This window comes from Ceratotherium simum, chromosome X (assembly GCF_057802395.1).
Source record: "Ceratotherium simum simum isolate JZ-2026a chromosome X, ASM5780239v1, whole genome shotgun sequence".
Lineage (NCBI taxonomy): Eukaryota > Metazoa > Chordata > Mammalia > Perissodactyla > Rhinocerotidae > Ceratotherium > Ceratotherium simum.
In genome coordinates, this window is record NC_141940.1 from 16,601,676 (window position 1) to 16,615,219 (window position 13,544).

Genomic DNA, 13,544 nt, shown 5'->3' on the forward strand with positions numbered 1-13,544 from the left:
AAAAATCGAGAAAAGAGGGTACATTTTATTCTGATCAGAGAAAGAGGCAAAGATGGGCCTGCGTTGTTAGCATCCTTACCTTCCTTCCCTTTCACTTCTCCCTAATGTAAACTGGTTTTCTTCATGACAAAACACTCCCGCCGCCCTACACCCCTTTGGACACGAAATCTTTCTTAAAGACCTTTTGAAGGTAAGGAGAAGAGAACAAACTTGTACTGAGGATCCCCCGCGTGCCACGTGTTTGGGGCTCCAAATCCCGGGTTGTTTCCCTCTACACTCCACCCGCCTCCTCGCTTTCACACCCTTGCCTCCTTCCGCAGTGCCGGTTTCTAGGGGGCTGAAGCAAGGCAAGGCCGACAGGAATCAAAGCACACAGCTTGAGGGAAAAGCAAAACAAACAAAACCAACAATCCCCCGCCAGGGGTAGAGACCCAGCACCGACAGCCTCTAACCACCGCACCCAGTCCCCGGTCCCGCTGCCCCACCCGGGCCTCTCGCAGGCCCCGCCCTTTGCCCCGCGGCCCTCGCTCATTTGCTGGCGCCCTTCCTCCCCGCTTCCCAATTGAGCCTGTTTTCGCCTCTTCTTTGACGTCCTAGGCTCAGCTCCGCCTCTCGCAGGGAGGCAGCGCAGCGCAGGTTAGGTTCGTAGGCACTAGCGGACCTTTTTCCGTATCTCTGTCCCCTTCTTCCCGGCATTCCTGTTTCCGCTTTCTCACGGCTCTTCGGTTTTTCCCCTTCTGAGGCGCTTCGCGCCTAGGGGTTCAGTGACGTCATCTTTCTGCGCTGCGCGGACGCCCGCCGGTGGAAGAAGGAACAGCTCCGCCGCCCTTCGCTGCTTTTGTTGGGCTGCTGCTCCTCCGGAATCATGGCGCCGTCACTGTGGAAGGGGCTGGTGGGCGTCGGCCTCTTTGCTCTAGCCCACGCGGCCTTTTCCGCCGCACAGCGTAAGTGCCTGGGGGACGGGGACCGCTCCCGTGAGGGACTCCGGGGGCGGTGTGTGGGTGCACCTCCGGGGGAGTGTCGGACCGAGTGTCCCAGGAACCGTCATTTGAGACCTTAGAGTTTGCGGTGACTACGAGAAGCGGCACGGAGCTCCCCGGTGGAAGGCTTGGATTCTGAGTGTGAGGAGAGTGGGACACCTGAGATTGCAGCAGGGTTGGAAGGGGGTGTCTGGGAGAGGGCTCCGAGCGGGAAGTGCGGGCTGCAGGGTGGGCAGGGAGGGAGTCTGTCTGGGAATGCAGGACAAGAGATGTCAGATCCAGCGTGGGGCTGGTCAGGCAAAGTGTCAGATTGAGAACCTCGGATGCTCATGGTCTCATGACAACTAGGTGGACAACATCTTGGGCACTCCTGGGCTGTCCAGGCAGAGACTGAGAAGTTAAGTGACCGTTTGCATCAGGGAGGCACTGTGGTACAGGGGAAAGAGCATTGGACTGGAAGTCTAGAGGGCTGTTCTTAAAAACTTGCTTTACCGCAAAATCTTTGTGACCTTGGGCAAGTCATGTCCCTTCTCTGAGGCGTCGTTGAGGTGGATTTTAATTCCTGCCCTTTCTGTGTCAGAGTGGGAAGTCTAAATTTAAAAAAAAAGTAAAAGTACTTTATCTTACAAATACAGTCGTGTGTATCGTCAAGAAGAAACTTGGAGTCTAGCAGAGTATGCAGTGCAGTCTTGAGAAAGCTGGTCTATTTTAAGCTCTTCCTTCTCTCCTAGACCAGGGGTCAGCAAACTCTGGCATGTGGGCAAAATGCAGCCTCCCTCTTGTTTTTGTAGTGAGCTAAGAATGTTTTGACATTTTTAATTTGTTGGGGGAAAAAGCAAAAGAATATCATTTTATGATCCATGACAAATACATAAAATCCAAGTTTCAGTGTCCATCAATGAACTTTTATTGGCACACAGCCACGCCCATTCATTTAGGTATTGTCTGGCTGCTTTCTAAGGGCAGAATTGAATAGTTGCAATAGAGACAGTACGGCCTGCAAAGTCTAAAATATTTATCTGGCCCTTTACAGGAAAAGTTTGCTGGCCCTTTCCTAGCCTATAGAGCCCATGAGAACAGGGACAATGTATATTTTGTTCATTGCTGTAATCTCAGTGCCTAGCACAATGTTCCCCACAGTAGGTACTCAGTAAATTTGTTGAATGAAGAAAATGAATTCAAAGTTGAACTTGATTCATTTGCTAGATTACTAAAACTAATAAGTAGAAATAATGTAGAAAATGAAATGTGAATTCCTTCAAAGCTCTAATTTTTTTAAGATAAAAGCTTTTGTTCCATTTATTATATGTAATTAAGATAATCCAGTTATTTTAACTACTTTTTACATATATGTATTGTGACATTTACCTGACAAATTCACCTTTTTTAAATAATTTCTTTTTGAAATTTCAGGTTTACGGAAAAGTTGCAAAGATAGTACAGAGTGTTACTGTATACCCCTCACCCAGTTTCCCCCATTGGTAACATCTTACATTACCGCGGTATATTGTCACAACTAAGAAACTGACATTGGTATATTACTATTAACTAAAGTCTAGCTTTTATTTGGATTTCACCAGTTTTTCCATGAATGTCTTCTTTCTATTCAAGGAATCAATCCAGAGTATCACATTACATTTAGTTGTCATGTTTCCCCTGTATCCTCTGTTCTGTGACAGTTTCTCCAAAGCTCTAATCTTTAATGATAACAGTAATAATAGCTAACATTCTTAAGTGCTTATCATGTGCCAGGCACTGAACTAAGCACTTTACATGATCATATAATTCAGTCCTACCAAAAGCCCTGTGAGAGGTAGCTATTATTGTTATCGTTGCCTTTGAAAGATGAAGAAATTGAGACACACAGAGCTAGGAAACTTGCACAGAATTACAGAGATGATAAATGATGGGGCCAGGATTCAAAGAGAGGCCGTTTGGCTCTAGAACCTATGTGCTACACTGCTTATAAAATTCAGTCTCGGGTAATTGGTTGAAATTGCTCTGTGCTTGGGTGCCAGAGGGACAGTGATGCCCTGAGGGAGTTCAAAGTCAAGTGGAGAAACAAGTGGATCCAGAAATAAGCACTTAAAGTGATACAGATGCTATGCTAAAATATGTAAAGATAGATGGAGACAAGGGCAGTCATTTTTCTGGTGCAAGGGGTTAAGGAAAGTATCCTAGAGCCTTGCGGCTCAAGGGACCAGCATCGTGGGAATTACCTGGGAGCTTGTTAGAAATGCAGAAACTCAGGCCCCACCCCAGGTCTGTTGAATCCGAATCTGCATTTTAACAAGATCCCCAGGTGATTTGTATGCACATTCCTTTGAGAAACGCTGCCCTAGGAGAGAGTAGGATTCTGTGGAGTCCTTCATCATTTTCTACAATAGGCTTCAGCTGTAAAATTTTACAGTACTAGAGCAAGAAGATGGCTGAAGTCCAACCCCTTCGTTTTACCGAGGAGGAAATGCCTGGTTAAGAGTAGTGTTAGAGTCAGATTAGGCTTCATGCAAAGAAGAAAGCTAGCTGGGAATTGAACAGACAGTAGGAAGTTAGCCAAAACCTATTTTTGGTATTGGTTTGATTTTTCTTTTACACCTGTCCTTATGATAAACCGTGTAAGATAAAACTTCAAAAAAGTTTCCAAACACATTCTTTTTTAAGAGTCAATATGCGTTCACTCACAACAATTTGGGTTCTTTAGTCCACAGTACATTATTAAATACAGATTGTGCAAGGTTCCTCTAGAATTAGGATTTTGTGTTGTTATGTTTCCCATGAGATGAATTGTGGCGTTTGTCACTGCATTGAACCCCTTTATAATGCTGAAGTTGGAAAGAGACCAATATTTACCTTTGAGGCTGTGTCATGTCAGATTGTGGCAGCAGACACTATGGTGCTGTGGCATGCTCATTTTTGCCGTGATGAACTTTATGGCAGAGTGCCTATCATGTATCTCTTTAGTCCTCACATTCTTCCCATTTTACTGTTGCAGAAACTTAGGCAGTGAAAAGATAGTGTATTTCTTTGATTCTAAGACACACTCACCCTCCCCCTCCTACATTTTAACACTCTGAAATTGAGATACATGTTACAATCCATGAGAGTGTGTTACATTGAATGAGATATAGTCAATTACAGTAAGTTGAAGAGCTGGTGTTATGATCCAGGCTTTTCAGCTTCCAAATCCTGATCGTTTTCTTCGTACCTTGCTGCCTCCTGAGGCTAAGGCAGCAGCAGAATTATAATTAAATCATAGAAGCAGAAATTGATGCCCTGGAATTTCTCCTATTCCACCACTGCCCCAGCATATTCTCTCAGGAAAAACATTTCCATACCAATATTGCTTTGTCTACACTATGTGATGGTGGTGCTATTTCAGGGTTGAGATTTTCTGTAGACTTATTAATTTTTAAATAATTGTGATTTCTTTGACTGGTGAGTGAAAGAATTTCAGAGGATTCTAGTTTTCCTGTGGTAATGAAAGAAAAATTATGTTTAAGCATTTCTTCCTTATACTCGCTCACCTTTTGCTCTTGTCCTCTTTTATAAAGTGACAAAGCAGGTCATGATGAGAATAAAATAGTTCAAGATCAGGTCGACTGCCTTAGAAGATAGAGGTTTTTGAGGAATCCAGGATTAGCATTACTTTATGTAGCATATAAGTCAGCTGCTTCTTTGGTAAATTGATTTGCTTGCATTTTAAGAAAGAAAAATGGGCTACAATTTCCTTAATGGTATGCTTCTGGTTTATAGATCGTTCTTATATGCGATTAACAGAAAAGGAAGATGAATCACTGCCAATAGATGTAAGTTGGTCATTTATATTCCATTAAAATGTATTTTAAAAATTAGCCACATAGCTTATAATAATTTTTTACAGGTTTTTATTCTCTTAAAATCTTCCAGATATGAAATTACACCTGTTCTCTACTTTTTGTCACTCATTGTAAAACCGAAAGATGTGGAAACCAAAGATTTATGTGTTTGGCTTCTAGAACTGTAGTTTAAATAGTCTTTCTAGAAGTTGCTCTGTCCGTAGTCTAAGATGGACATAAAAAGTTGACTATTTGACTTTATTTTTTAGACAAGTTCCTTTTATATATAAAGTTTAAAAACAAGCAAAACTAACAAAACTTTGTTTAGGGACATATACGTAGATAGTTTAAAAAAACACTTCTTTGTTTTTCTTTAGTTTTACTAAAATGATAGGTGAGCTTCATTCACAATTTTTATCTTTATTGGATTTTAAATTACAAAAGTAGTAAGTTCTTTATAAAAGAATCAAACAGTAAGTGTAAAAAGTAGAATACAGTTAAAAAAAAAAAAGTGACTCCACTACTCAGCAATTCTACTTCTATTCCTGACAGTTTGGAGTATATCAGTAGTTCAGTTTTCTTCCTGTGCATAAACAACATTGTCTTTCTTTATGTATGTATGGTTTTACCTAATCAAAACACAGAGTTTTTCTTTAAAAAGTTATTATGCATGTGTATATAGTTTTATACTTAGCTTTTTTATTACTTAGCAATTTATCTTGACATATTTTCATGACACATACATTTACCATATTCTTGTTGCCTGTGCCTGTGCTTGCATTGTATGAAATAGCTCTTGGTGCACTGGTGGTGGGAATGTAAACTGGTGTAACATATGACGTTAGTTTTTAATTTAAAAAGAGTAATAGCTTGTGGCTAATTTTGACTTTAGTTGTCTATACTTAAAGATATGGTAGATGTGGCTATTAACTTATTCTCCCATCACCTTTGCTTTGTGCTAGATACGTACACACACACACATTCATTTATATCTATTTAAAAATAACTTTCTTCTGTTTACAAATTGGAAAATTTGAAAAATACAGAAGATCACCATCAAGAAAATAAAATATGCCTGTAATCCCATGTTGATTAATATCAAACATTGCAAGTTTTTGATTGCACAACGTCTTTGGAAAGCAGTTTGGTGTTATCTAATAAAGTTGAATGTGTGTATGCTCTCCACCAGTGATTCTACTCCCATGCACCAGGACACATACACAAGGATATCCATATTGACATCATAAGAGTAACATGCAGGAAACAGCCCACATAGCCGTCAACAGTGGGATGGATAAATTGTGGTATTTTCATATAATGAAATACAAAACACAATGAAAATGAATGGACTACAACTATATACCACAACAGGGATGAATCTCACAAAAAAAGTTCAAAATGGGAAAAAATAAACAATATATGTTTTAGAGGTACATACATAGCTGGTAAAATTATAAAGAAAAGCAAGGAACTGATTAATACACAATTCGGGACAAGAGTTAACTTTGAGAGGGAGGGTGAAGAATATAATTGGAGTGGGACACATGGAACTTGAAAGGTATTGGTAATGTTCTAAAGCTGAATGCTGGGTAAGGGATGTGCTTTTCTGTATTCTATGATGTTTAACAATAATACATTGAACAATTCTTAGTTGCTCTTGGAAGCAGGTAATAGTTGATAACTGAGTTCTGAATGGCTCAATACCTGTTTTTGCTATTTGAGCAAAACCCAAAAGTGTTTTTGCAGCCCATCCACAGAATTTCTAGAAGACTGTATTGTGTCTGAGTCCAAATCATTTAAAGTGAGAATTGACTCCTTGATAGGATCTGGGAGAAATACCTGTTAGAGGCTAAAAAGAGATGGAGAGAAAATTACAAACTTTTACAATAATACTTGTGTGTTGTTTAGTAATCTCAATCTTTATACTCACAGATAGTTCTTCAGACACTTCTGGCCTTTGCAGTTACCTGTTATGGTATAGTTCATATTGCAGGGGAGTTTAAAGACATGGATGCCACTTCAGAACTAAAAAATAAGTAAGTCTTTCACTTTTCATAGGCATTTAATTTCATAGGGGTTTTGCTTCATTTATGTAATTTAAAATGTATGTTTTCTGGTACATAAATGTTGGTTTTGTTTTTATGTTTTGATTATGCAGTTTGTATGAGTAATGAGGTAAAAATATTGAGGCAGTGTTTGATATGATAGGAAAAATGGAAGTTGAATGACAGATTATTGACATTAGGATTGCTTAAAATTATTTGTTGGTTGGTTGGATGAACAGATGGATGGAAATAGATATATAGGAAGATATTCCCTTAGAAATTTTTCCCTCCCTCCCTCCTATCTCTGTTTGCCTCTGACCTTCCTTTCTTCCTTCTTTCCCTCCCTCCTACCTTATCTCCCTCCCTCCCTTCCTTTTTCGTCCTTTTATCATCTTGTCCCAGCTTAGTCTTTGGAAGAATAAGGGATTTTCTGTTTCCTCTATCACTTGAACCTAGTCTGTGACATAAACTCTGCTCTCAGGCCCTTTTCTATCCGTAGATTCAAGTATATTTGTTATTCTGCTTTCTTTTTTCTCCTACATGTCTTCTAAGCTATTTTCATGAGCTTTGCTCACTTTTCTTTTCCATATTTCTTACTTTCATAAAATCAACCTTTAGCTTTGTTCAGTTCCATCTTTGGACTTTGCCCACCTTCTTGATCCTGGAAATTTTAACCCTTTACGATATTTCCTTAGGATTCCCCATAAACATTTATGTGTTAGAGGAAACTCACCCCCTTTTCCTTCTACTTTTTAATTTACATTTTAAGTAGTCACATCTCAGGCTTCCTGTTTTATGTGGGGGTATGCTTGGATTTTTAGGTGGGCTGACTTTGAGATTTGAGTTTTTATCAAAGGAAGAGTTCTTTTTTTTCCCCCAGGAAAATAATTAAAAATAAGCCAACACTAAAAGCCATACACTTAGGTGTTTGTGAACTTTTTTTAGACTACATATATCTCGCTGGAAGAGAAGAGAGGATACTCTACTATCACCACCCACTACTGTTCTTACAGAGAGTCTACTAGGAATCGCAGGCAAGGGGCCAGGAAAGAAGTAAAACAGAATGGCATGAAGTAGGTGGTAGCAAAATATATGAATTTAGTAGGTGGTAGCAAAATATATGAGTTTGGACAACAGCAGGTACAGAAGGGCCAAAAGAAATTTTTTGTTGTACTTGAAAGATTCTTGGAAAACAGATCTGTGAAATGGTCATATGGCTTGAATAGTGAGGGCCAAATGAGAATAATCAAAAGTACTATCTGTGTGTTGGTATTTTAAAAGATTGTTTGGCCTGGGCTAGTGTTAAATTTACATAGGTGATTAAAGTTGAGCAATTATTTGTGTTATTATTCATAGGCATCCTGAAAGGAATGGTGGCATAAAAAAAAATTCGAGGGCTTTTCTTGCTTTTCCGGGTTTCTTACTTTGCTTGTACAGGAAAAAAAATGAGATATGGTATGATTACCATGTATAGTCTGATTTCATGGATTTAAACTTAGTTAAAAATATAACCCATAGCAAATTCATAATTCATTAGAAACCTGCTTATTTTCAAACACACTTTTATAAAGGTTTATCTAAAATTGATGCTTTTTTTCTTTTAAGGACATTTGACACATTAAGGAATCACCCATCATTTTATGTATTTAATCATCGTGGTCGAGTACTGTTCCGGCCTTCGGATACAACAAATTCTTCAAACCAAGATGCATTGTCCTCTAACACATCATTGAAGTTACGAAAACTTGAATCACTGCGTCGTTAAGATTTTTACAAATTATAGTAATAGGACAGGACACAGAGCTGGAATATTGGAGTTTGGGGTATGAAACACTCCCCATCAGTATTTATATTGATCTTTCAGACCTAATTAAAAAAGTCTATGGCCCTTGTTTGTACACTGTTAATCAAATCATTAATGCAGTATAAGTTATCTGTGAAATGAGTCTTTGGTCTTTCATAGAATTATTTTTTTTCATTTAAAACAAATTCACATCTTTTGTAAAAGTCACTGTTTTGAACACATTTCTTTGAAAAATGTTGATGGTTTCGTAATTATTTATTTTCTTAGATTTCTTTTGCACTACAGTTTTTAGGATTCTTTTGGAAATAGTGTGACTACTGCATTTTGCAGCATGAATGATGGTAAAATGGTCTTCAGTTCTTAATAACAAATGGACTTCTCTAAAGAGACCAAAATGGTGACTTACCAGTTTTTCTTATGCCCTCTAAAAAGTGGCTCTGCTTCAGCAGGTACTTGCCAGTTTTTAATTTATCCATGACTTCTCACCCCGCTCTCTCCCATATACCTTCTAACATCAGCTGTCTTGTTTCATCACTTCTCTGGGGTTCTGTGTGCAGTGAACAATTTTTGTGTCAGAAATCCTTTGTCATAACAAGTATATTTAACAAACTCAGCTTGTTGTAAAGCTACTTGTGTTCTCTTCATTTATCTGTAAAAAAATTCCCTAATTGATTTTGTAGTGTGAGAGTAGTTGAAGATAGACCAAAAAGACCATTCATGATTTAATTATCCTGCCTATGTAAAAGAATAGTAATCACTGACGAAAACTTGTTGTTAGCCAGTTTAACTTATTCAAAGTCTCTGTTATTTTATTGCGTACTAAACTAATGAATTAGTGAAAATGAAGGATACATCTCATTAAAGGTAGACTTCAAAGGAGTTGGGCCAAATATGTTCTAAATATTTGGAACTAATGTCTTGAATTTTAAAAAAGGTCATTTAAGAAATTGTTTCGTAGCTTCTGATTTGTGGCAGGCTTAGAGTTTTCCATCTTCATTGTATGTTGCTGAAGGTGAGGATGAGGTACAGAGTAGAATTTTTTTAGAAACAGTAATTTTAGTTTTGGGGCAATTTGGCTAACTTTGATCTGCGGGAAGCTTAACATTTCTTTGTAGAGAATGTTGCTTTTGTTGAATTGTACAGGTATGAAAACATTGCTTTTGTTTAATTTATAGGTGTAAAGGGATTAACTATATGCAAATTTGAAAAGGAAATGTGCTTTAGGCAAGAGTCATAAGATGCCTTTACACTTGATGGCGTTTTTTCCATTAGAAATGAACCTCAGCTCTTCTATTCTTCCTGGTAACACACAGCCCCAAAGCATGAGATTATTTTGTCATTGGGTTTTTATTGTTGTTGAGTTGTTTTGTTTGCCAACCAGTTTGTCTGTGGAATACTGACTCTGCCTGCTATCTAAGGAGAACAGAGTCAGAAATCTGATAACCTAAAATAATTTAGAAATAAGTTAAAAATGTGAAGTCAGGGGTTAAAGTTGTGGTAATTAAATCAAAATATTGTGCAAGAATCAAACTCCTTACATCAGACTTGTCTACTGTTTCCTCAGGTCTGACGTGATTTGCAAGAGCCTGTTGTTTTCTTCTCTTTGGGGCTGTCTTCCTTTCCTAATATGTTTTTATAACAACTTTATTGAGATATAATTTACATAGCTTACAATTCACCCATTTAAAGGGTACGATTCAGTGATTTTGTAATATATTCCCAAAGTTGTGCAACCATGACCACAGTCAATTTTAGAGCATTTCCATCACCCCAAAAAGAAACCCTGTAGCCTTTAGCTGTCACGTCTCATTTTCCCCCAGTGCCTCCCAGCCCTGGGTAACCACTAATCTACTTTCTGTCTCTGTAGATTGCCTATTCTGGTCATTTACTATGAATGAATTTGTACAATATCTGGTCTTTTGTGACTAACTTCCCAAATATGGTTTTGTTCTATGTGGGGTGAGAACTTCGCATCTTGAGAACTGTGTTTGTTGTGAAAGGCAGTTGTTGGTAAAAGGGAGATGTGAAGAGGGAGGGTCAGATACCTAACAGGTTTCTCAGTCAATCTTGTACTGAATAGGTTTTCCTCATAACCAAGCATTCATGATATACTACTACTAATAATTTTTTTCGCTAGTCTCTAGAATGGATATTGAAACCTTTGCCCTGTCAGGAAAGTCCTGCTAAAAATGATGCCAAATAATTTGGCAAATAATTGACATCGCAGTTTTCAGGCACGTCTAACTTTGTTAGCAGCTTGTATACCTCGGGCCAGGTGAGCTTCCCAAATTTCTTCTTTAATTTCCTCCAGTGAATCTCTGCTGTCTTTTTCAAGTATCTGTCATAGGACTAAAGGTGATTGGGTGTATCATAACAGTGCTTAAATGGATTAAGTTCAGAATTTTATTTATAATACTATGAGACAGTCCATGACTACCCAGGGTGGTCTAAAAATGTAGTGATGTGAGCTAGTTAAGCCTGCAGTTGACTATGATTTCAGTGACATTCAGAAGGGTGTACTATTGAAGGCTCTCTAGAATATGGGAATACTCACTTCTTAATAACCAGGGAACCAGCCAAATGCTATGGGCTAATGGCTCAGCTGCAGAAAATGCAGATGGGCAAATTGGAGACGATGATGCTCTGTAACTCCCTAATGATTGTTTCCTAGCATTGTGGCTTATTTTTGAGTGGCATGACAGCATCTTCCTGGTTGTATGTGGCCTGTTTCCATGATGTATTGAGTAGTGTTGTTTGTTGTGAGCATCGATGCCTGTAACACCAAGCTAAACACATTCTTTTGGATATGTTTCCTCTCTTTAAATGACCTTGCCCTGTCCAATAAATAAATGATTGTCTCACCCTGTTTTTGGTAGTGGTTTTTTTTTTATTATTATTTTATTTTTTACTTTTAATCTCATTTTCTTCTGCTTCTCTGTCCCCAGAAATGTAAGAGTTAATTTTATGACTGTATTTTTTCCAGTGTGATGCTGTTTTACTAAATTCAATGGATACTTTGCTTTTTATTGTACATGTAAAGTCTTATTGCAATTTTATGTTATTTTAAGAGTCGAAATAGAATGTGTAATCTCATTTTGTAAATTATCAGATGCCCTTTGGGGTATAAGAATTTTGGTCCTTGAGTAGCAGTGTTTAATCATTCCATCACAAATTTGTTATATAGCCAAACTACCATTACAAAATGTCACTTTATTATTAACAGAAAATCATTATGATTAAAGCATCGGGGGCAAGTCTAAAGTCTAATGACAATCCAAGGGGAAGTTCTGGTTCACAAAACTTGACACTTATCTGCAGTATTTTGAAAAATAGCACTACCAGTATTCAGTCTACCTAGGAGTATCTCAAAGTAACCTGCTAATCAAGTAAGCTTTGAAATAGGAAAAAAGAAAGATAATATATGCACATGGCAAAAAAAATCAGACGGTACAGAAAGGCATGAAATTGAAACTTGCCTCCTTCCCTCTTGCTTCTAATACCTCTCTCCAAAGGTAACCAGCTTAACGTGTCTTGTATATTCTTGCAGGAAAAAAAATATTTGCCAGCAAATATATACTTAAAAAAATTTACATTAATGGAATCAGATTGTATATACTCTTCTGTACCTTGCTTTTTTTGCTACCTGTGTCTTATAAGATCTTTCTCTATCAGTATATACAGAAATACCTCATTCTTTTTAATGACTGTGGTATTCCAATGTATGAATGTGTTATAAGTGTTCAAACATTGATGCGCTTTCCGGTTGTTTCCAATATTTTACTATTACTAAACCATATTGCAGCGAGCATACTTGTACATATAATGGGATTATACCAACATGGTTAATTCCTAGCAATAGAATTGCTGGGTCAAAGGTATTTTTCATTTTCAATTCAGTGGATATTGCCAAATTGTTCTCCAGAAATCTTTGCCCAGTTATACTTCCACAAATAATGTATAAGAATAAGAATTTATGAGGCCCATGCCAATACTGGGTACTAAACTTTTTAAAATTTGATCATCTGAAAGTGAATACGTGGAATCTTGCATCTTAATGAAGCTATAATGCATTTTAATGAAAGAGATGGAACACATTTTCATGTTTATTGGTTACTTATATTTCATTTTCTGTGAACTGTGTGGTCATGTTCTGTTTTCTATTAGATGATTTGTTTTTTATTGATTTGTATGAGCTCTTTGTAAGCTAAGAAAATTGGTCCACTGTCATGTTTAATAATATTTTCCTGCATTTTATTTATTTATTTATTTATTTATTTATGGAGTTAACTTATCAGTCTTTATGGCTTCTGCGATTTGTGCCTTGCTTAGAAAGGCCTTCTTTACATTTGAGAATAAATTTAATGTATTTTTCCAGTACTTTTTAAGTTTTTTTTTTTAACCTTTAAATCTTTCATTCATTTGGAATTTATTTAGGTAGAAGAAGTGAGGTAAGGATTCGACATTATTCTCCTCCAAATAGCTATCTGGTTATCCCAACCCCATTTATTAACTGTTTTTCCACACTGATTTGAAAAGCCATCCTCATTCATACATTGAATTTCCATATATATTTAGATCTGTTTCTGAGCTCTTCAGTCTGCTGCAAAAATTACTAGTCTTTTAATTAAGTTGTTATGTATTTTCATACTTGACATTACTAGTCCATAGTTCATTATTATTTTCAAGATTTTTTCTATTCTTGCATGCTTATATTTCCAGATAAACTTTAGTATCATTTTGTCCAATTCTAAAATCCTATTGATCTTTTCCCTAAATTCTTTTTAATAATTTTATTTATTTATTTTTTCCCTCCAAGCCCCAGTAGATAGTTGTATGTCATAGCTGCACATCCTTCTAGTTGCTATATGTGGGACGCAGCCTCCCCATGGCCAGAGAAGCC

The 13,544-nt window shown here is 37.4% G+C and overlaps 1 protein-coding gene across 2 annotated transcripts; it reads left to right on the forward strand.

Moving 5' to 3' along the window:
• Positions 1–621: 621 nt before the first annotated feature.
• On the forward strand, positions 622–11,512 carry MMGT1 (membrane magnesium transporter 1). 2 transcript variants are annotated; one of them, XM_087427251.1, is made up of 5 exons: positions 622–944; positions 4,734–4,786; positions 6,728–6,831; positions 7,786–7,913; positions 8,446–8,580. In XM_087427251.1, exons 1-4 carry the CDS (start codon positions 866–868, stop codon positions 7,895–7,897), a joined length of 348 nt encoding a protein of 115 aa, XP_087283377.1. In that variant the 5' UTR covers positions 622–865; the 3' UTR covers positions 7,898–7,913; positions 8,446–8,580. The 2 variants fall into 2 exon arrangements, with proteins under 2 accessions (XP_087283377.1, XP_004441676.1); XM_004441619.3 differs by lacking the exon at positions 7,786–7,913 and having other exon boundaries at positions 654–944; positions 8,446–11,512.
• The last annotated feature ends 2,032 nt before the right edge of the window (positions 11,513–13,544 follow it).